Below are 22,781 nucleotides of genomic sequence, written 5' to 3' on the forward strand. Positions count from 1 at the left end.
GAGAGAGAGAGAGAGAGAGAGAGAGAGAGAGAGAGAGAGAGAGAGAGGAGAGAGAGAGAGAAAGTTTGTGCTGGGAAGAATAAATGTTTTCGTGCTGTACCCAGTTTAATACAGTGAGCAGGAATACCATGTGTTACTTAAGTCTACACGCTTATGTACTTAATGAAACATGTTTAAAGACTTTGAAGTTCACAGGACTCATGATGTCTAGAAGTTTCTAAGGAACTTCTAAGGTAGAAGGAGTCTAATTATATAAGGTTAGAAAATAAAATTTATTGGTTGTGATTTGTAAGTTATTTGAAGGTAAATACTCTACACATGGAACTTCTTTTGAAATAACTTATTTAGAGCAAGTTTAACATCCTTATTCCTCAGGCTATAGATCATGGGGTTCAGCATGGGCACAATAGTAGTGTAAAACACAGAGGACACTTTGCCTTTATCTTTGGAGCTGACAGAGAAGGGCTGTAGGTACATGAATGCCAAGGAACCAAAGAAGACAGAAACGGCAGAGAAGTGGGAGCTACATGTACTGAAAGCTTTGAATCTGCCATCAGTGGATTTGATCCAGAGGATGCTAGCGATGATGAAGATGTAGGAACCCAGGATGGTCAGGGTTGGAATAAAGATATTGAAAGCACTGAGACAAAGGAGTACTACCTCATTGATATAAGTACTGGAACAGGCAAGCTCCATCAATGGGAAAAGATCACAGAAGTAATGGTTTATTATATTAGCCTTACAGAAAACCACTCTTAGCATGCAGAGAGTATGAACTGCTGCACCAATGAAGCCCATGCCATACACTCCACCTACCATCCAGGAACAGACTTGGTAAGACATGGTGACATTGTAGAGCAAGGGATTGCAAATGGCAGCATAGCGGTCATATGCCATTGCAGCCAACATGTGACACTCAGATATAACAAAAGCAAGGAAGAAGTAGAGCTGAGTCATACATTCTTGATAGGAGATGGCATTCTTCTTCGCCACAAAGTTGACCAGCATTTTGGGGGTAATAACAGTGGAGTAACAGAGGTCAATGAAGGACAGGCTGCTGAGGAAGAAGTACATGGGGGTGTGCAGGTGGGAGCTGAGAAGGATCAGAATGATCATGCCCAGGTTCCCCAGCACTGTAAACAGGTAGATTCCAAGGAAGAGGAGAAACAGGGGCAGCTGCAGTCCCGGTTTGTCTGTTAACCCAGCAAGGATGAACTCAGTCACTGTAGAGGAATTTCTATCTGCCATTTGCACCTGGATGTTTAATGTAGGAAGTAAGAAAAAAAAAAGATGTTGTTTATCTCTCTGCTCTTGATGTGTGACATTGAATTCAAGTTTTTCATTCTGTTTTTTCCTGTTTCCAACAGCTCTTCATATATGTTAACAGTTCAAGATTTTAACATGTGACATACAAATACATATCTAACGTATCATCTATTCGTGTTCCATGAACATCCAACAAATATAATAAATTTAATGGAGTTTTATAGAACTTCATGCCTATCTTGTAGATTCTGCTTTATATCAAAATATCAGCACAATCAGGGACCTCTCAAACAATATTCATGGAAAACATTTACCATAAATTAATAAATGAAACAAATTTTTGACATATCTATTCAATGTTTTAGTGTAGTTTCCAGATTGGGAATGTAAAATAAAATACACTGAAAATAAAGCTCCTTTAATTATAAAGTAAGAAATGAGACTATTTCATCATCTTAGTAATGTAATATTCAGTATAGAAAATTCCAATTAATATGTGAAGAAATTTTTAAAAAGCATTTATGTGCTCAGGAAATTTTAGAACAGAAGATTAAAAGTCAAACTCAACAACTATTAAATTCATTAATAACATAATAAAATCATAATTTGCTCATATGTACATTAAATGGCAGGAATATTAGACATTGCATTTAGAATTGTAAATTTCTAGGGAAAAGAATTTATGACATATAGAAAAAAATTCATCCATACTCATGAGTCAATGAAAATCTTTGTGACAATGGACATATTTTCTCAGTCAATTTCTGAACTCAGTGAAATCGCTATCACCTTCCTAGTTTTCTTTTAAATTTGCTTGCACATGAAGTATTAACCCCATAAATTTATATTCATGAATACTATGTGATCCAAGAAAATGAGAAATAACCTGAAATGGCAGAATGAAAAATCTTGTCCTCTGCCATCTTGAATCTCAGTGTAATGCTTTAGTAGTTTGCATGGTATAGTAGTGTCATATGTGTAGATGTGCAGTCAATATATCACATTTAACATCCCAGAAGCAAACTTGTAACTATAAGCTTTGGGTGTAAGGGCTTTATGATAAGACAATGCAGAATTACCTTTTAATCATGTGATATGAGGTAATTGTTGTTAATATGTAACTCTCCAGCCCTTCAGTCAAACTAACTCAAAATGGTCCACTGGAAGTAAATATAGAATATAAAAGTATATCAGCAGTGAGGGGGAAATGACTGAAATTTTACCAATTTGAAATTGTTAATCTTTTCTAGATAAGGTGCTAAGATTAGATCCTGTCATTTTGTATGTATTAGTGAAATGAATATTACATAAAGTCTGGAAACATGACATACAGCATGGAGAAAAGATTAAACATGGGAAACATTTTTTGATAGTGCACAATAAAACTAGTGTGGTTTAACAATAAAAAGGTCAAATGATGCTATTTATAATATCAAAAATATGGGAATAGTCATTCTTCTATTAGAGATTCACACTTAGCCAATAAGCACTGGAAACACTGTTCTTTATCAGTCATTATTAAGAAAACTCAACTCAAATATACAGTGAAATAATGCTTCACACTGATCAGGATGATTGCAATTAAACCTGTAATATTACAAGGATTTAAATAGATTAGAATTTTCATATATTTTGGTGGTATTTTAAAATATTACAGACTGGAATACAATTTAAAATATTTCAAAATATAAACTGTGATGTTATCATGTATCCCAGAAATTTCAGTGTAATGACATGCCCACAAGAATTGAAAACATACATTCACCCAAAAATTTGTACAGTAATGATTATGAACTCACGATAAGATAAATTTGAAGAAAAACCCAGATGTTTATCCACTCATGAGTGAACAGTCAAGGTATACTTTTTCCATAAAATGGAACACTATTCTGCAATAACAAGGCTTAAAGTCCTTGAATAGATTGAGTCTCTGAAGAGCTTGAAGCACTGTAAGTGAAAGGGACCAAGAATGTAAGACAATAGATTGCCAGGGTCTATTTTATAAAGTATCAACAATAGGCAATAATACAGACAGAGAGAAGCTCAGTGTCTTCAAGGTACTGTGGGATGGTGAGGGAGGTACTGATGTCACTGCTCATAGAGTTTTATTTAGGATGGAGATGAAAACGTTCTACAAGAGAACATGGTGGGGATTGTGAAATTTAACAGATATATTAAAACACTGAATTACATTGAAGAAGGCAAATTTTATAATATGCCACACTATTGTGTATGTGTTTAAAAAAACTTAACATCAAATTAGACCACGAAAATAGCCTGACCAGAAGAACGATTCCAGCATATCCTTGTACCTTTCTACCTGCCTGCAAGCCCTACTCATCTATGTCAACTGTGTGTATTCCTCATAATTTATACCAAATACTCAGGTTTTCTCAACGTTGGAGTATCTCTTTGTCCCACACTCCACTGTTGTGTTCATTCATTAATTCATACTATCACAGGTTGTGTTTATCCCTCTAATCCAAACTTTGAAATAAACGAATACTCTCAATACAACAGGATTTAAGGACAGAAGGTAGACACATAACCTTGAGCTTTTCTTCTGTGTCTTTTACCTGAGAAAAGTCATGAAACACAATCATCAATTAAGCACCAGGTCAGAGGAGGTTCCTGTTCTTTCAACTTCCGAGGTTTACAGACTTGAACCCAATCAACTTTGGGTCACTAATCATTGTACTATGTAGTATTTTATCGTTCCAGCACAAAGAATATCATGACTCATACTAAAGCATGTGCTTTCACAATTTCCACTGATTTTACTGGCCACTTGCCTAGTTTTCTTTGTTCTCAACCTCTGACTAGGATGTGCTAGAAAACAAAGGTTCTTAAAACACAAGTTCCACCAAAACTTGCTGTGTCACTGTAGACATTGCACTAGCCATGGGTGTCTGGCCCATCCCAACTGACTAATTGCTCTGAAGTTTAATATGATATCATAAATTCAGTGCTTTCCTTTTTGTGTCTGATTTAGCTAACTTTGAATATTGTATTCCAAATTTGTCTGTGTTGATTTCTGCTATAAAATTTCCTTTGGAGAATGAGATAAAATTGTGTTCTTTTCAAAAAAAATATTAGTAATGCCACATGAAAACAACCATGAAATCACTAAGCCATATCTAGACTTAAAATGTTTATTGGATTTTAACAGACTCATCTATAAATTATTAAAATAATTCTGCATTACCTTATCAAAATGTTTCCTTAGTCTTTACAATCATCCCGTGAGGATTTCACAGTTATATCTTGTATATGAAAGCAGAGAAACATATCTCATTGTTGTGTAAACACCGAGAACATTTAAAATTATTTATTAACTTAGAAGTTTGTCTTTAAAAGTGTTTTATCAAGAGGTTAGCTGATAATCAAATGCAAAATATTATAACAGTTATAAAAATAATAATCAATACTTGCAGGTTGATAACTGCACAAAGAAGTTATTGTATGGATGTGAATGTGATACTAAAACCCATTCAATAGTGATAAACTAAAATGATGTTTTCGGTGTTAAGTATAGTGACAGGAATAGCACAGAGCTGCCACTCCTTGGACTGTTTCAGTCTTGAAGGGAAAATGGAGGTAGATTGCTTGATTGCATAGTATTCAAAGTGAATATTAAACTAATAGTTCAATATTATGGAAAATAGTTTAATATTATGGATCTATAACAATCATCAAAATGCACCAAGGATTTCAATGTTTGATTAAAACAAAAAAGATGTCTAAATGATGGAATAGATAGGACCATAAGATTAGAAGTTCTTCAGTGATTTGAAGGTGTCAATTAAATAGAGCATTATAAGGTAAACCTATCCAGGAAAATTGAGAATTTATATTAAAGTTAGTTATAATCTACTTAAAGATACTGGTCAGCATCTGCTTGACCATTAACACACATGGTGATTGAATGAATTATGTTGCCTCAGAGAAGATAGTAAAGCCAATTAGATAGAATTTGTATTAGCATCATGCCCATCTATTAAGCATACATGAAAAATACTAGGTTTAAATATAATTCTTTTCTTTCCTTCTGACACATATCTTCAAAACATGAGTGATCATTCTCTGATACTTTTCTAAATTGTCTAGAGACTGGATCTCAGACTCTCTGTCTCATTTCAAGATGGAATGGTGCTAGGGGAAACTGAATCCAAGTGCTCACCTTTTCTCTACAGGGAAGCTTCTCTCCCAGTTCTGTGTGAGCTTTAGAGCCAGCGACCTTCTCATGAAGTACTTCTGTAGTAGGTCCTGATACTTGAGATGAAATCGCCCCAATCTTGTTGACTCAGAGGATCAAGACATGGAGATCAATTGTAACTAATACACATATTATAAAGTGACTGCCCTGATTCATGTTCTATTTTCTCAAATTTGGAGACTAAAGTTAAGGCAGTATTGATGGTTTAAAAAAAGAGGTGCCATAAACAAATATATATATATATATATATATATATATTCTCTCCAGACTTCCTATTGTTGTATGAACTGCCTAGAGAGTGATAGGGGAAGCTAAGAGCAATTAAAATTTTATCTTCCATTCCCTGTGTGACATTCTTATCTCCCTGGTGTGTGATTCTCTCTGTTGGGAAATAGTAGTAAACTTTAGGTTCAGTCTAAAAATTAATCCCTGGTAGACAAGTCCTTTTGAACCATATATGACACTGACACTCAAGCTAAAAGTAAGGAGTAAAACATTTGAAGCCATGTCAATATGTCTCACCAAATTTAAGGTGTTGTGAAATAATGATTTGTAATTGTTATTAGATGGTATTCCTTTCATGTCTGTTGACTGTTTTCAACATTTCTTAAAGGATCTCTAGTAATAGTCTGGAAGACAACCTGTTGACTTAAGTAAATCTGTAATTAAATGGTGATTCAGCAAAAACACATAGCGAACTTCTGTAAATATTTTAGAAAAGATAACAAATTACTACTGAAATTGCTTTCTTTCGATAATGATACAGGATAGAAATCCTGAATATAATTTAACAAGCCACTAGAAATGCACCAAGAAAATAAAGCAAAATGAAATACAGTAATTAATTTTCTTGAATTGTGTAGTCAAAGATGAGCAACATGGCTGATGAGGTAAATGATAAGGGGGAAACTTAAAACATAAAATGTCTGTATCTCTGATGCTTAGCTCATTCTAAACACACACATAAATTATTAATACATGATTGAAATCATGTCTCTGTAGAAGGTGAACATATACACATGCCACCTACTCAAGATGATTGGATCATGCTTTTGTGATAGAGGACATGAAATGCTGAAACAAAATGTTTGAGATTGTAAGAGGGACATAGATATGATTGAACGAGGCTTGCAGTAGCCAACCTGAAGCACATACATTTACAAAATATACATATATATGTAGTAAAAAAATAAAAATTTATACCTATGAATCCAGTGGTTTATGTAAATCTGTAGGAGTAGAAGACAGACATATAGCACAGAAAGACTTCAGATTATTTACCTAAATGCTTTTTCTTCAAATGAATGGGAGCAATTAGAATAATGAGCTTACCCATTCTTTTCTATCTCTTTTATTATTTCTTTTTTGTTTGTTGGCTTTCTGATTTATTTATGATAAGATAATTCTTTCCCTATAGCACACTGTATTCTCAATCATAGGTACAACTGACACTTAGACTATTTTCATATTCTCAATGACAACTATATATTCATGGATGCACTGCATATTTCCCACTGCCTTGGCTTAGAGCCATTGTTTGTTTTTTGTCCATAAGATTTACTATTTTAGACATCTTATATGAGTGGTATCATGAAGTTAATTTCCTTTAGAGAAAGATTTATTTGATTGAACACGATGCCTCCCATGTCTATTGAGATCTATATATGTCATTGCAAATGGCAAGAAATATCACCATGGACCATGGGACTTTCCTAATAAGACTATGGAGGTTAATTTAACACTTCAAAAATTGGAAAATAACATTGGGAAACAATGGAAAATTATTTTCAAATTATATTTAAAGTAAATTATGCATAATATTTTAATCAGTCTTCATTGACATAATTTTAAGATAATTGCAATAAAATTTTAAATTAATTTGCTTTGGGTTATTTTAAATTGTTGGATGTAATGACTACTTTGTGAAGACTATTTTTCCAATAGATGAAATCTACTCATTATAATTAAAAAAACAAACCCATAATAACAGAATAAATCAGGATACACATTTTTCATTAATAATGACCAAACCTTGGAATTAGACATGTGATCCAATACAAAACTCAGCTTTAAGGCACATTTAACCCTGAGATGAAGCACTGTTACTACAGTCCATGTTGATGTAGTAGTGGGCCTACCTATAACCATGTGTCCTGGGACATACATAATAACTAAACATGTGCTTGTCCCTAAAATGCTGGAGTGGGCAGAGTCAAGTATATTTTCCTATGTGGATAAGCCTCTGGAATAAAGACAGGACTACATAAATGAACTCAGAGTTGATAAGATTCTAGAGACTTCCCCATGCAACATGATGGAAGTCTTTTCTAGTTATCAAAATATTACGCATACTATTTTGCATAACATAATTATTTAATCACATTTAGTACCATTTGTGTCCATAAATAAAATACTAGATTAAAATATTATATTCTAGATACAATATACAAAGTTCTTTCTGATAGAACACACTCTCTCATGGATTTTAATCATTCAAACTTATGATTACACATGTTATGGTTAAAGGGCATTTGATGAGTCATACACATATCACATAACATTAAAAAGTGAATGTTATTAGGTACTCGAATATGGACATTGTCAGATGGTGAGGGGAATATGATGAACAGAAGTCTTTAATTAGTAGAAATTAGTAGTCTACATATTAAAGAGGAACAGTCTGTCTTTCATTGCAAGTTCTGATGTTCTACAGTGAGGTAGAAGTGACATGAGGGTGAGATAATTCAATTATGTATGCCAGGGCAAGCTGCTGGAAGTTCCAACACTGCTTTAGGTTGTTATTGGAAAGATGGCTGCTATTGCATGTGGGGTGCATCCTTGTTTAGGCTTTGGTGCTAATGCTCTGTAAGGAGGAGTCTGCAGCCTCATGCTATAACTGTGGACACGGGCAACACAACAGCGAACACAAGTCATCATTTTGAGAGGTCTGTGTTAGCCTCCTTAGTGCAATTCTTGAAGCCTTTGGGTATACAGGAATCAGAAAGAACTCAGTCAACACCAATTATACAGCAAGAGCTCTCTAACACATGTGTCCATAAAGCATCAGAGAAGCCTCTCTAAAAACAGGAGAGAAAATTCATGAAGTTGCTGTTACCCACAAGAGGAAAAGTCACAGAATGTGTACACTAGATGAACATTGCCATCGATCTCATCTCAGATTCTAAGAGGACATTGATGCTTCAGTAAAACCAAGGTTTTCTCTTTTCTGTTCTTAAAGCTCCATATGAGAGTTCAGTGTAAGAAAGGCTAAAAGGGAAAGTTACTACCTAAAAGTTTCTTCCCTGCACACCAAAACTTTGCTTTTCTCCTAGAACAGATAGCTAGCCTAGACTGTGATGTTTTCTTGTCATTTACTAACAGAAAAACAATTCAGAAGTGTTAACTTTTCTATGTGAAAAAACAATCTTAAATGAATACATTTACAAAGAATATCATATCAGAAACTTTTAATAAAGTTTCGGGGAATGCATGAATTATGTAAAATGGGAAAATGAGAATATAAATATCATAAAAACAGAGTACTGACACAGTAAAGCATGAGTAAGAAATTTTGTATGACTATGTAATAAAGTACAAAATGTTTGCAATTGTGAGTATTCTACAATATAATTTTGAATAAATACCATATTATCTCTCTTATGTCACTATATTCCCTAATACAATTCTGTCTGTACACTCAGTAGGAAAAGTGGTTATATTTTTACATATTCGTTTTTGATAAAATTACTTATTGTAGAGATAAAACTTTCAGAAATACTTAACGATTCATGTAATTAAAAATCAGTGCATAAAATATCAAAAATATCAAAAGACACTGACACAAATATATATCTAATCCCACACATAAGAAAAAGGAATTTCAGAGAAAGGCCATATTCCTAAAATAAAACTAAACATAAAATGGATCTGAAGAATTACAACATATATCTAGAGTGTATGACTTCTGAGGTACATCAGATTTTTTTCTATGTCAATATGAACAAGTGAATCTAATCTCTCCACTCCCCAAATCCAAACATCAATAATAATCTTGATTGGACATTTATTGTTGTTTCTGAGAGAACTCCATTCTTTTATTTTAATATTCTGTGTTCACATCTCTTCATGAGTACCAATGAACACATACAATTTGAGGGGAGTTTGCAAAACTTATCCTGCATTAACTATAAGACTCCTAATTTTTCTATAGAAGAGTATTTTCTCCCATGGCATCTGTCAAACTGCACAGCTATTACTTTAATTGATGGTGAAGAAATGGAAAACTTTTGATATAAATTGTGTGCAAAGCCAGATGAACACTCCCTGCAATTGTATGTAATGCTGCAGCAGAAGTTCTAGAGAAAAACTAAGCAAAAAAAAAAAAAAGCAATTAAATATATCTAACTGTAAAGCTAGTAAGAAAACGTTTAAACTTACGTACATCATAATCTTGTATGTAAACATTCTATGTAATCTAGAGGAAACTAATTAGAATTATTAGTATTAATGTCAAGAAGATCAGGAGGAAAACGCAACAATCATGCAACGCCTCTGAAAATTATGAAAAGTGATTAGATATTTATGAATAATTTAAAAAGAATATAAGAAAGCACATTTAAACATTATTATGCCTTAAGGAAAGATTAAAGACTTATGTAAATAAAAACCTTTTATATTATGAATCAAACGATTAAACATAATCAATTTGTAATACTTGCTAAGTTGAGCTTCAAATTCAGTTCAATCCCTATCACAATCCAAGCTCTGTTCTCTAGTTTCTTACCTCTGGAGCAGGAGATCCTTGCAAGTATGTATGGAGTCCAGAAATTTGAAAGAAGCTTAAATAACTGTAATTATCTTTCATTGTCTCACTTCTCTGATTCAAACTTGACCCAGTGTTACAGTAATAATGTAATATTGTCATTAATACAGGTATACAGATTAATGGAGCATAATCTGCCACCTAGAAATTAACTTACTTTTAGGTAGAATTAGATTGGTGCAAGGGTTTCTTCACACTTCAGTGGATATAGATTTTCTTCAGCAAATGGATAGAAAGATAAGGAAATAGCTACTTGTCAATAATACATAAGCCTTTTTTTTTCCTTCATACAAACACCAAAAAGTAGTTCAAGGTGAATCCTAGAACTAAATATAGAAGCTAAAGCTTGAAATATACTGTGAGAAAGCAAAAGGGTAAATTAACACATTATTTGATTTAGTGATTGTGGGAATAAGGGTATCTTGGTTCTTGGATGGACATGGGCCTGGAACCCTGAGACTCCAAGGGAGAAATGGCAGGTGTTCAGCCATGTCCCCAGAACCCAGGAGCCTGACATGCAGTCTAGTCTCCTTGAACCTACATTGTTCAGTCACATAGACCATTACAGTCCCTCCCAAAGTGCACAGGTGGAGGGTGTGACTACAGGCCTCGGGCCCTAGAGAGATTTACATACTAATGAAGACCAGAGGGTGGAGCCAATTAAGGATTCTTCCCCAGACCCTCCTCCTTTCTCCCTCCCTATTTAACTCAGGTCTGCCCTGAGTTTCTAGGGGGGAGGGGTACATCCAGATCCATCTATCATCCATCAGGAAAATAAATCCTATTGGAATCAAGGACTTCCTCATGTCATTGGGGCCTGCCAACACCAAAGCCCCCAGCCTCGGGAACCTTAGACTTTCTCCTGTTTGCGGGACTTGCCACTTGGAAAGCCTCCGGGACTCCACCACTGTGGCTTATTTTCCCACAGGTGGTCATTCTTAGATAAGATGCTGAAAACCAAGGTTGTTCTACAAAGTAATAAACTGAATCATTTACTTTGAAAACGGTGTTTTAAAACTGTACTTTAAACCCCTACAAATATCGCATCTATTGCCATTTCTCTTCGTTGAACTTGATGAAAACAACACACATTTTGATATAAAAACATGGAGAAATAAAGCCAATAGTAACCAAAATTTTTCTTCCTACAGCCTAACTTTCATAGTTTCAGGATGCACTGTGTAAGTGGCCTGTGGACTGTCTTAATAGTTAGGGTATTGCTGTGCTAAACACCATGACCAAATCTTTCATCTTACAGCTTATAACTCTGTCATCTAGAAAAGTCAAGGCAGGAACTTGGAGACAGGTACTAGAACATAGGCCATGGAGGAAAGTTACTTACAGACTTTCTCCTTTTGTCTTGCCCAGCCTGCATTCTTAAAACTCCCTGGATAACAGGCCCATGGGTTACATCACCCACAGTGAATGCTCCCTTCCAAATTAATTGTCAGTCAAGAAATTGTATGATAGGTGTGTCTAAAACTGAATCTGGTGAGGGCATTCTCTCAACTGAGGTTCCCATTTCCCATATGAGTCTAGCTTATGTCAAGTTGACCTAAAACTAGCTAGCACAGGCAGAATGCTATCAATAGTCTTACCTAGTTGTGAAATAACTGGCATGGTTTACGGGGTAACTAACAGGTTTATGGGGTAACTAAACATTTTCTGGTTGGATTTAAGGCTTGTTCTGTTATACACAACACTTTCCTAGTCTTACAAATCTGGCATAAAACAAGGTGGGAACCTCACAGGCACCAGCAGTAAACCCCTACTATTATTTTGGTGAATAGATAAGATAATCACATTGCCATATAAATTAAAAATTCTTTACTCACAGATTAGTACAGTTCTTAGGTCTCATCAGAGACGCTTTCTGTCTTAGCAGGAGGTGGTTCACACAGGAACTCACGACTGTTTAACATGTGGAGAATCTGTGTCTGTGCAATGCTCATAAGTAACACCTGTATCACATAGCCTCCCTCAAAACTCAGGGGTCATCAGGAAAGAGGTGGCAAAACAATTCTAAGAGCCAGACAATGAGGAAGAATGGGACACATATTGTTCTAGGTATAGCAAGACAAAAAGAGATAAGCGCTGGAGGGAATGGAGAACAGCAAGAAAAGAAGGCCTCCCAGACACAACAGGATGAAGCCCATATGAACTCAGAGAGACAGTGGCAGCATACACAGGGCTGCACAGAAGAAGCTAGACAGGATCCCAACTCTGAAAGGCAATGTAGATAATAAAATCTCCCATCCCAAACCAAGAAGTCATCTATTCTTGATACATTCTGGGCATAGAAAAATAAGTTTTCTCCAATAGAGTTCACTGAGTATACCAATCACACTTAAGGTTGGCTCCATATTGCGCAGTGATGACTTGTATTTTCGACTTGCATTTGGTGTTTAGAATCTATACCGTGTTTTCCTGAAAAAACCAGTGAGACAGGTCGGAAAGAAAACAATTTTATAGATGACCTGTGAACAAGATGTGGCACAGGTTGTACATATTTGTGTAACATCCCTTTCCCAGGGTGTTCATTCTAATTTTGTGTTACTATGTCACTAATAGTGCATGGTAAGAATGTAGCTTCTTTTTCCTACCAGATGCAGTGTGGCCAGTTTCATGGAAGCCCAGGATGCAAGAACCCCATGACTAATTTTGAAACTACTCACAAATGATGAATACATAATTGTTGCTCAGTTGCTGTGTTAATGAAGGATTCTGTACGGCCTGATCCATCTCCTTGCTGAATTAAAAATGATTTTTTTTCACTCTCCCTGGAGGATGTTCAATCCCTCAAGTGAAGGATACCTTGAGTGAAACATCAGTCCCATAAGGAAATGATGACATATGAAGGTCCACGTTGAAGCTGTAAGCCACTTATCTCCCTATTACACATGAAAACTATACTCTAGAGAAGTGTAATTTAGTAGCTACTCTGCTTATAAGGGAGTGCATGATAGCATTAATAGCACATTGAAACTCTGACTTATCAAAGGTAAATATGAAGATAATTTTTCTCTGCTACTTGTGATGACCATAATTTATGATAAGTTATGAGTTTTAGTTTAGCTATACTAACTGAATATACTAGAGATGTTTTTAGGAAGAAGTTGTTCTTCCAGGACCATACAAGTAGGTAGACAATGAGGAAACATCACATTTTTACTTAGTAAGTAAGAAGTTTTGAATTCAATTCACATTGCTTTGGGACTGAAGTCCAAAGAACTAAGATATGTCAGTCACTATTTTCTACTTTGAGCTGTACTGAGACTCAAGTGGGACTGATATAAAAATCAACCCAAAGTATGACATGGAGACTGTTCAAAGACATTTAGAACCTTAGAATAGAGAAAAGCTTTAAGGAGATCCTTATTTTTGAACAGAACTTCACTATTCTTCATTCATGAATATTTTCTACCACATGAGAGTAACTAAAATTTTCTAAAACTATTCTTTATGCTTTAGAACAATATGCTGATCTCATTTCCTCAAAGCCTAACCTGTGTAAGAGACCAACACACACTGTCAGGGTATACATCTCCAATCTTATCAATGAGGAGAGATTCAAGAGTAGGAAAACCAATGATGGTAACTGTGATTGTATCTTGGTTCTGCTCTCTTCTTTCTGGTCTTTGGATACTCTATATTTTCACAGAGAAGCATTGACAGTAATCTGTGGGATGAATGTGATATTGTATTTAGTTACTTATCTTGTTGACAATTGAGGACAGAGGTAGTAAAAAGCCAGAGGACAGATGGATATAAGAAAAAAGTGTTTTCTGGACACAGCAGGGCATTTGCATATACAAACTTAAAGTACCTGTGACAAAATGCACAAGATCTCTGTGAGCTCTATCCAGATCAAATCCTAACATAGAAAGAGGAGTGAGTCAAAAGGCTCTGCCCTTAGCTAAGAGCTATTAGCAATTGTAAGCTGCTGGTTGGAGAATCATTTTGCTTTAAGAGTATGGCTCCTGGTAAGCAAACCATCTTCCAGCAGGACCCACTAACAATAATATGTGACCAAGACAAAAGAGCGTAATTAAGAATTAAAAAGCTATGTAGTGGGGTAGGTAGAAAAAGAGGGTAAATATGATCAAAATAGGTATTAAATAATAGTGTGTGTATGTGTGTGTGTGGGGGGGAGAGAGACAGAAAGACAAACAGACAGTCAGAGACAGACAGACATACAGAGAGAGAAAATTAAAAAAGCATTTAAATGAGAGAAACAGCACAATTAAAGGAAAAATTTATGTTGTTGATATATATGTTATATGTTTCAAAGACTGTTGTGGTAATAGTTGTATTTTCCTCTAACATGATTTCTCTTGGCCTGTGCTGACAGATTTCTTTATAAAGAAGAATGGGTTCTGAAAATGGCTCTTCCGTGACTGAATTCATTCTGGTGGGATTAACCAAGAAACCTGATCTCCAGTATTCTCTTTTCATCCTGTTTCTAGTGATGTATGTTCTCACTGTGCTGGGAAGTCTGGGTTTGATTAGTTTAATTGTACTGATTTCTCACCTTCATACCCCAATGTATTTTTTTCCTCTTTAACTTGTCTTTAACTTGTTGACCTCTGGTACTCTTCTGTGTTCACACTCAAAATGCTGATCAGCTTTATATCAGAGAAAAACATTATTTCCTATAGAGGATACATGACCCAGCTTTTCTTCTTCTGTTTTTTTCTCCACTTCTGAGTGTTATGTTTTGACTTCAATGGCCTATGACTGCTATGTGGCCATTTGTAATCCACTCTTGTATACTATTGTCATGTCTCCTAAACTATGTTTGAGCTTTATGTATAGTTCCTACATGATGGCATTTGCTAGTGCCATGGCTCACACAGGATGCATGCTGAGACTGACCTTCTGCAGTGCCAACACCATCAATCACTACTTCTGTGACATACCCCCATTGCTTCAGCTCTCCTGCACCAGCACCTATGTCAATAAGCTGGAAGTTTTTGTTGTTATAGGTATCAACATCATTGTGCCCAGCATCACCATCTTTATCTCTTATGGCTTCATCCTCTCAAGTATCTTTCATATCAGCTCCAAGGAGGGCAGGTCCAAGGCCTTCAGCACCTGCAGTTCCCACATAATTGCAGTTTCTCTGTTCTTTGAATCAGGTGCATTTATGTATCTCAAACCATCTTCTGCTGAGTCAATGAATGAAAGTAAAATCTCCTCTGTCTTTTACACCAATACAGTTCCTCTGTTGAATCCCTTAATCTACAGCTTGAGAAACAAAGATGTTAAAATTGCCTTGATAAAGACCCTGAGTAAGAGACAGTGTTGATCTGAAAGAGTGTCCTTTCTCATGTAGCTATTAGGCTTAGAATTCCAGTTTTATTAGTTCCATTTGTGTGGCCATTATAATATTTTTTGCTTATTTGTTTGTTTGTTTGTTTGTTTGTAAGGTGAAAGAAATCTGAATCTCATTTCAATAATTTATTTCTGTTTTTCTTATAGATAATGACTTTTCTCCTTACCATTGCCATAATTTCTCTTCTTCTTTCACATGTGAATTAAGAACTCTAGTGGAGTAATTTAGGTATTCAAAAGTATGATCATTTTTGCCGTCTCTTCCTATGAATAACAATTATATTTGACAACCATGTCACTTAATGTGTCAAAAAAGTAGATGGATTCACTTGTACCAGCTTTCAGAAACATGTGTTTACAGTATACAGAATGTTTCTATTCTGATTATTCCTTCCTTTATTGGACGATATCTTCTTTATAAAGCTGAAATGGAAGGCTCCAGAGAAATTCAATTTTCCCAGTTATATGTTCAAATATTATGAATAAATTATTTTTCCACATATAGCTCTGTTAATTTGTTGAATTTTAGGAATTTTGAGCCAGAAATATTTGGAATCGTCAACTAACATAAGATATTTAAGCCTTTTAAAAAGTATTTAGAGCATAACCTAAGTTATAATAATATTGTTCATGGAATAAATAGATGCTAAACTATTATTATTTTTTTAAAAAAAGCAAAATCTGACTATCCTTAAAATACTAAATCTAAGATTATCAAAGTGCAATTTAAGCATTTTAAAGAAAACATAAATATCTTGTTACTGTTTCATTTTTCAATTTATTTTATTTTCAATTCATGGTGAAACAATCCAGACAAAAACTTGTCATAAATCCATAAGCACTGATTAATTACAATAACCAATTTCACTATTTCTGATTTGCAGGGCATTGCCTTTTACATTTTACTTTTTCTTTCCAAACTTATTCACTACAAATACCTGATGAAGTGTATACTTTATTCACCATGCCTGTTTTATAATAATTGCCACCTGGTTAAAAAGTTGTTATCTACCTCTCTCCATCTATTGCTTTAAGAATTCAATTTCCAATTCCCCAATCCCTTTACTTCCAAAATTTTCAATAAAATGTATAAAAAATGATGACATGAATTGTAAGCTATTGTGTTTAAAGACTAAGAGAGGTTGATATTTAAGTGCTAATTTCAAGAAATGTTAGAATCAGAATATAAACAACATGTAAAATTAATTTTAGATGACTAGGAAAAGCGCTTTTATGTTTGAACTCTAGTAAAAATACGTAAGTTTTTAGTATCCATGTACAGATCAGCAAACAACACAAATTAAAAATGATTTGAGAGATCTATTAGGGAGATTATAGTTAAAGTGCTATTATATTCTATGAACAGATTTTACAAAATAAAAGAGTTTGGACTGTAGAAAAATCTAAGAAACAAATGATGGCCATCTCTGAAAAAGGTAATTAGGAAATCAGAGTTTAATTTTGGCTCAAGTATTGAGGATGAGCAATTTCCAACGACAAGGGCAGGCACTGGTTGAATGTCTGAGGCACTAAGGATACTTCATAGTCTAGCATATACAAGCAGTCATGTCAGTGCTTTTTTATAGCTATCTTCAGTCACTTCGAAGTGTCAAAGAAAGCTTCTGGCATATTCTGATTGCATTAGGAAATTAAATCTATATGAAACTGGAGTTTTAAGTGGCAAATATAATTAAAGAAAATTGTCTTGTTTTTCTTCATATTTTATTGGATTAAGGAGTAATATTACAAACAATGGGCAATAACTTAGAAAGGTATAAGGAAAAGGCATAAAAATAACTGTGCTCAGCATTCACATAGAATTAAGGCCAAGACTCAGAATCTGCTAGTGAATAATATGTATATATATATATGTATATGTATATGTATATGTATATGATGTATATGTATATGTATATACATATATATATGTATATTGTTGAGTTACTACTAATATGCAAAGTAGCATATCTGTCACATAATTCTTGTTGTTTTGATCAAGATATGCATTGTTGAAATAATAAACTACTTATGATACTCTGTGAGTGTGTGTGTGTGTGTGTGTATAGAGGAGGAGTTATCATTTTATAGCTCTGTAGACCAGGCTGATCTAATACTTTTGGAAGTCTATCTGCCTATGCCTCCAAAGTGCTAAAGTTAGAGGTAGGCATTACATTGACTATATTTAGTGTGGAAAGAATACCAGTTCACATTATGGTAACATCAAAGGTGGGGAGACTATTTTCAAGTGGGTCAGTGTCTTATCAGTACATTTCTCAAGATTATCGTAGATTTTTGTCAGTTGTGTTTTCTCCTGTAAGTTTGCATATTTTTTGTCTCTCCAGGTTTTCCTAGGGAAGAATGGCTGTGGCAAATGGCTCTATGGTGCTGGAGTTCATTCTATTGGGGATAACAGGGGAGCCTGAACTCCAAATACCCCTCTTCTTTCTTTTTCTAGTAATATACATGGTAACCACATTAGGAAATTTGGCCTTGCTCATCCTAATTGCACTGAACTCTCACCTTCACACCCCCATGTACTTTTTCCTCTTTAACTTGTCCCTCATAGATCTCTGTTATTCTTCAGTGATTACACCCAAAATGCTGATGAACTTCATACTAAAGAAGAATGTTATCTCTTACACGGGGTGCATGACTCAACTCTATTTCTTTTGCTCTTTTGCCATATCTGAATATTATGTCCTAACATCAATGGCCTATGATCGCTACGTGGCTTTCTGTAATCCACTCTTGTATACCATTGCTATGTCCCCTAAGGTGTGCTTCTATCTTATGCTTGGTTCATATTTGATGGGACTTTTGGGTGCCACGATCCACACTGGTTGCATGCTTCGACTGACCTTTTGTGATGGGAACACCATCAATCACTATTTCTGTGACCTCCTGCCTGTACTGCAGCTCTCCTGCACCAGCACCTATGTCAATGAAATAGGGCTCTTCATTGTAGGAGGAATGGATATTATTGTTCCTACTGCCATCATTCTTACTTCGTATGGCTTCATTCTTTACAACATATTCCAAGTGAGGTCCACTGAGAGCAGATACAAAGCCTTCAGTACCTGCAGTTCTCATATATTTGCTGTTTCTCTGTTTTTTGGATCAAGCACATTTATGTATCTTCAGCCCTCCTCATCTGGGTCTATGGAAGAGGGAAAAATTTCTTCCATCTTTTATACTACGGTGGTTCCCATGATGAATCCTTTAATCTATAGCTTCAGGAACAAAGATGTTAAAGTTGCCCTGAGAAAAACCCTGAGTAGGAGAATGTATTGATCAGTTATATCTTGTATATGAAATCAGAGAAACATATCTCATAGTTGTGTAAACACCGAGAACATTTAAAATTAGTCCTTAACTTAGAAGTTTGTCTTAAAAAAGTGTTTTTATCAAGAGGTTATCTGATAATCAAACACAAAAAAATATTATAACAGTTATAAAAATAATAATCAATATTTGCAGGTTGTTAACTGCACAAAGAAGTTATTGTTTGGATGTGAATGTGATAGTAAAACCCATTCAATACTGATAAACTAAAATGATGTTTTAGGTGTTGAGTATAGTGACAGGAATAGCACAGAGCTGCCACTCCTTGGACTGTTTCAGTCTTGAAGGGAAAAGGGAGGTAGCCTGCTTGATTGCATAGTATTCAAAGTGAATAGTAAATTAATAGTTCAATATTATGGAAAATAGTTTAATATTATGGATCTATAACAATCATCAAAATGCACCAAGGATTTCAATGTTTGATTAAAACAAAAAAGATGTCTAAACGATAGAAAAGATAGGACCATAAGATTAGAAGTTCCTCAGTGATTTGAAGGAGTGTTTTAAATAGAACATTATAAGGTAGACCTATCCAGGAAAATTGAGTATTTATATTAAAGTTAGTTATACTCTACCTAAAGATACTTGTCAGCATCTGCTTGACCATTAACACAGATGGCGATTGAATAAATTATGTTGCCTCAGAGAAGATAGTAAAGCCAATTAGATAGAATTTGTATTAGCATCATGCCCATCTATTAAGCATACATGAAAAATACTAGGTTTAAATATAATTCTTTTCTTTCCTTCTGACACATATCTTCAAAACATGAGTGATCATTCTCTGATACTTTTCTAAATTGTCTAGAGACTGGATCTGAGACTGTCTGTCTTATTGCAAGATGGAATGATGTTAGGGGAAACAGAATCCAAGTGCTCACCTTTTCTCTACAGGGAAGCTTCTCTCCCAGACATTAAAGAGTGAATGTTATTAGGTACACGAATATGGACATTGTCAGATGGTGAATGGAATATGATGAACAGAAGTCTTTAATTAGTAGAAATTAGTAGTCTACATTTTAAAGAGGAACAGTCTGTCTTTCATTGCAAGTTCTGATGTTCTACAGTGAGGTAGAAGTGACATGAGAGTGAGATGATTCCATTATGTATGCCAGGGCAAGCTGCTGGAAGTTCCAACACTGCTTTAGGTTGTTATTGGAAAGATGGCTGCTATTGCATGTGGGGTGCATCCTTGTTTAGGCTTTGGTGCTAATGCTCTGTAAGGAGGAGTCTGCAGCCTCATGCTATAACTGTGGACACGGGTAAGACAACAGGGAACACAAGTCATCATTTAGAGAGGTCTGTGTTAGCCTCCTTAGTGCAATTCTTGAAGTCTTTGGGTATACAGGAATCAGAAAGAACTCAGTCAACACCAATTATACAGCAAGAGCTCTCTAACCCATGTGTCCATAAAGCATCAGAGAAGCCTCTCTAAAAACAGGAGAGAAAATTCATGAAGTTGCTGTTACCCACAAGAGGAAAAGTCACAGAATGTGTACACTAGATGAACATCACCATCGATCTCATCTCAGATTCTAAGAGGACATTGATGCTTCAGTAAAACCATAGTTTTCTCTTTTCTGTTCTTAAAGCTCCATATGACAGTTCTGTGTAAGAAAGGCTAAAAGGGAAAGTTACTACCTAAAAGTTTCTTCCCTGCACACCAAAACTTTGCTTTTCTCCTAGAACAGATAGCTAGCCTAGATTGTGATGTTTTCTTGTCATTTACTAACAGAAAAACAATTCAGAAGTGTTAACTTTTCTATGTGAATAAACAATCTTAAATGAATACATTTACAAAGAGTATCATATCAGAAACATTTACTAAAGTTTCGGGAAATGCATGAATTATGTAAAATGGGAAAATGAGAATATAAATATCATAAAAACAGAGTACTAAGACAGTAAAGCATGAGTAAGAAATTTTGTATGACTATGTAATAAAGTACAAAATGTTTGCAATTGTGAGTATTCTACAATATAATTTTGAATAAATACCATATTATCACTCATATGTCACTATATTCCCTAATACAATTCTGTCTGTACACTCAGTAGGAAAAGTGGTTATATTTTTACATATTCATTTTTGCTAAAATTACTTATTGTAGAGATAAAACTTTCAGAAATACTTAAAGAGTCATGTAATTAAATATCAGTGCATAAAATATCAAAAATATCAAAAGACACTGACACAAATATATATATCTAATCCCACACATAAGAAAAAGGAATTTCAGAGAAAGGCCATATTCCTAAAATAAAACTAAACATAAAATGGATCTGAAGAATTACAACATATATCTAGAGTGTATGACTTCTGAGGTACATCAGATTTTTTTCTATGTCAATATGAACAAGTGAATCTAATCTTTCCACTCCCCAAATCCAAACATCAATAATAATCTCGATTAGACATTTATTGTTGTTTCTGAGAGAACTCCATTCTTTTATTTTAATACTCTGTGTTCACATCTATTCACTAGTACCAATGAACACATACAATTTGGGGGGGGGGTTGCAAAACTTATCCTGCATTAACTATAACACTCCTAATTTTTCTATAGAAGAGTATTTTCTCCCATGGCATCTGTCAAACTGCACAGCTATTACTTTAATTGATGGTGAAGAAATGGAAATTTTTGATATAAATTGTGTGCAAAGCCAGATGAACACTCCCTGCAACTGTATTCAATGCTACAGCAGAAGTGCTAGAGAAAAACTCAGCAAAAAAAAAATGTGATTAAATATATCTAACTGTAAATGTAAAGCTAGTAAGAAAACTTTTAAACTTACGTACATCATAATCTTGTATGTAAACATTCTAAGTAATCTAGAGGAAACTAATTAGAATTATTAGTATTAATGTCAAGAAGATCAGGAGGAAAATGCAATAATCATGCAATGCCTCTGAAAATTATGAAAAGTGATTAGATATTCATGAATAATTTAAAAAGAATATAAGAAAGCACACTTAAAATTATTAAGCATTAAGGAAAGAGATTAAAGACTTATGTAAATGAAAGCCTTTCATATTTATGAATCAAAAGATTAAACATAATACATTTGTAACACATGCTAGGTTGAGTTTCAAATTCAGTTCAATCCCTATCACAATCCAAGCTCTGTTCTCTAGTTACTTACCTCTGGAGCACGAGATCCTTGCAAGTATGTATGGGGTCCAGAAATTTAAAAGAAACTTAAATAACAGTAATTAACTTTAAGATTCACACTTCTCCAATTGAAACTTGACCCAGTGTTACAGTAACAATGTAATATTGCCAATAATACAGATATATAGATTAATGGAGCATAATCTGCCATCTAGAAACTAACTTACTTTTAGGTAGAATTAAATTGGTGCAAGGGTTTCTTCACGCTTTAATGGATATAGATTTTCTTCAGCAAATGATAGAAATATAATGAAATAGCTACTTATACATAATATGTAAGCCTTTTTTTTCTCATACAAAAACCAAAAAGTAGTTGAAGGTGAGTCCCACAACTAAATTTAAACGCTAAAGCTGGAAATATACTGTGAGAAAGCAAAAGGGTAAATTATCACATTATTTGGTTTAGTGATCATTTTTAGATAAGATGCCGAAAACCAAGGTTGTTCTACAAAGTGATAAACTGAATTATTTATTTTGAAAAGAGTGTTTTAAAAGTGTACTTTAAACTCCTCCAAATATCGCATCTATTGCCATTTCTTTGGGTTGAACTTGATGGTAAGACTCTATTGCTGAAAACAACACACATTTTGATATAAAAACTGTTGCCTCTGCTCTGCAGCCAACTTCA

General features: G+C 34.4%; 2 protein-coding genes and 1 pseudogene across 2 annotated transcripts; 2 read left to right on the forward strand and 1 right to left on the reverse strand.

Annotated features, from left to right (window-relative positions):
- Positions 1 to 312: 312 nt before the first annotated feature.
- LOC114611143 (olfactory receptor 150-like) lies at positions 313 to 1,254 on the reverse strand. The gene has a single exon (XM_028755791.1). The coding sequence runs from the start codon at positions 1,246 to 1,248 to the stop codon at positions 313 to 315; it is 936 nt and encodes a 311-aa protein (XP_028611624.1). The 5' UTR covers positions 1,249 to 1,254.
- Positions 1,255 to 14,673: 13,419 nt separating this feature from the next.
- LOC114611271 lies at positions 14,674 to 15,612 on the forward strand (annotated as a pseudogene).
- A 2,384-nt stretch (positions 15,613 to 17,996) lies between these two features.
- Positions 17,997 to 18,929, forward strand: LOC114611183 (olfactory receptor 8B3-like). The gene has a single exon (XM_028755831.1). It carries the CDS (start codon positions 17,997 to 17,999, stop codon positions 18,927 to 18,929), a length of 933 nt encoding a protein of 310 aa, XP_028611664.1.
- Positions 18,930 to 22,781: the final 3,852 nt, after the last annotated feature.

Source organism: Grammomys surdaster, unplaced genomic scaffold (assembly GCF_004785775.1).
Source record: "Grammomys surdaster isolate TR1022 unplaced genomic scaffold, NIH_TR_1.0 126086, whole genome shotgun sequence".
NCBI lineage: Eukaryota > Metazoa > Chordata > Mammalia > Rodentia > Muridae > Grammomys > Grammomys surdaster.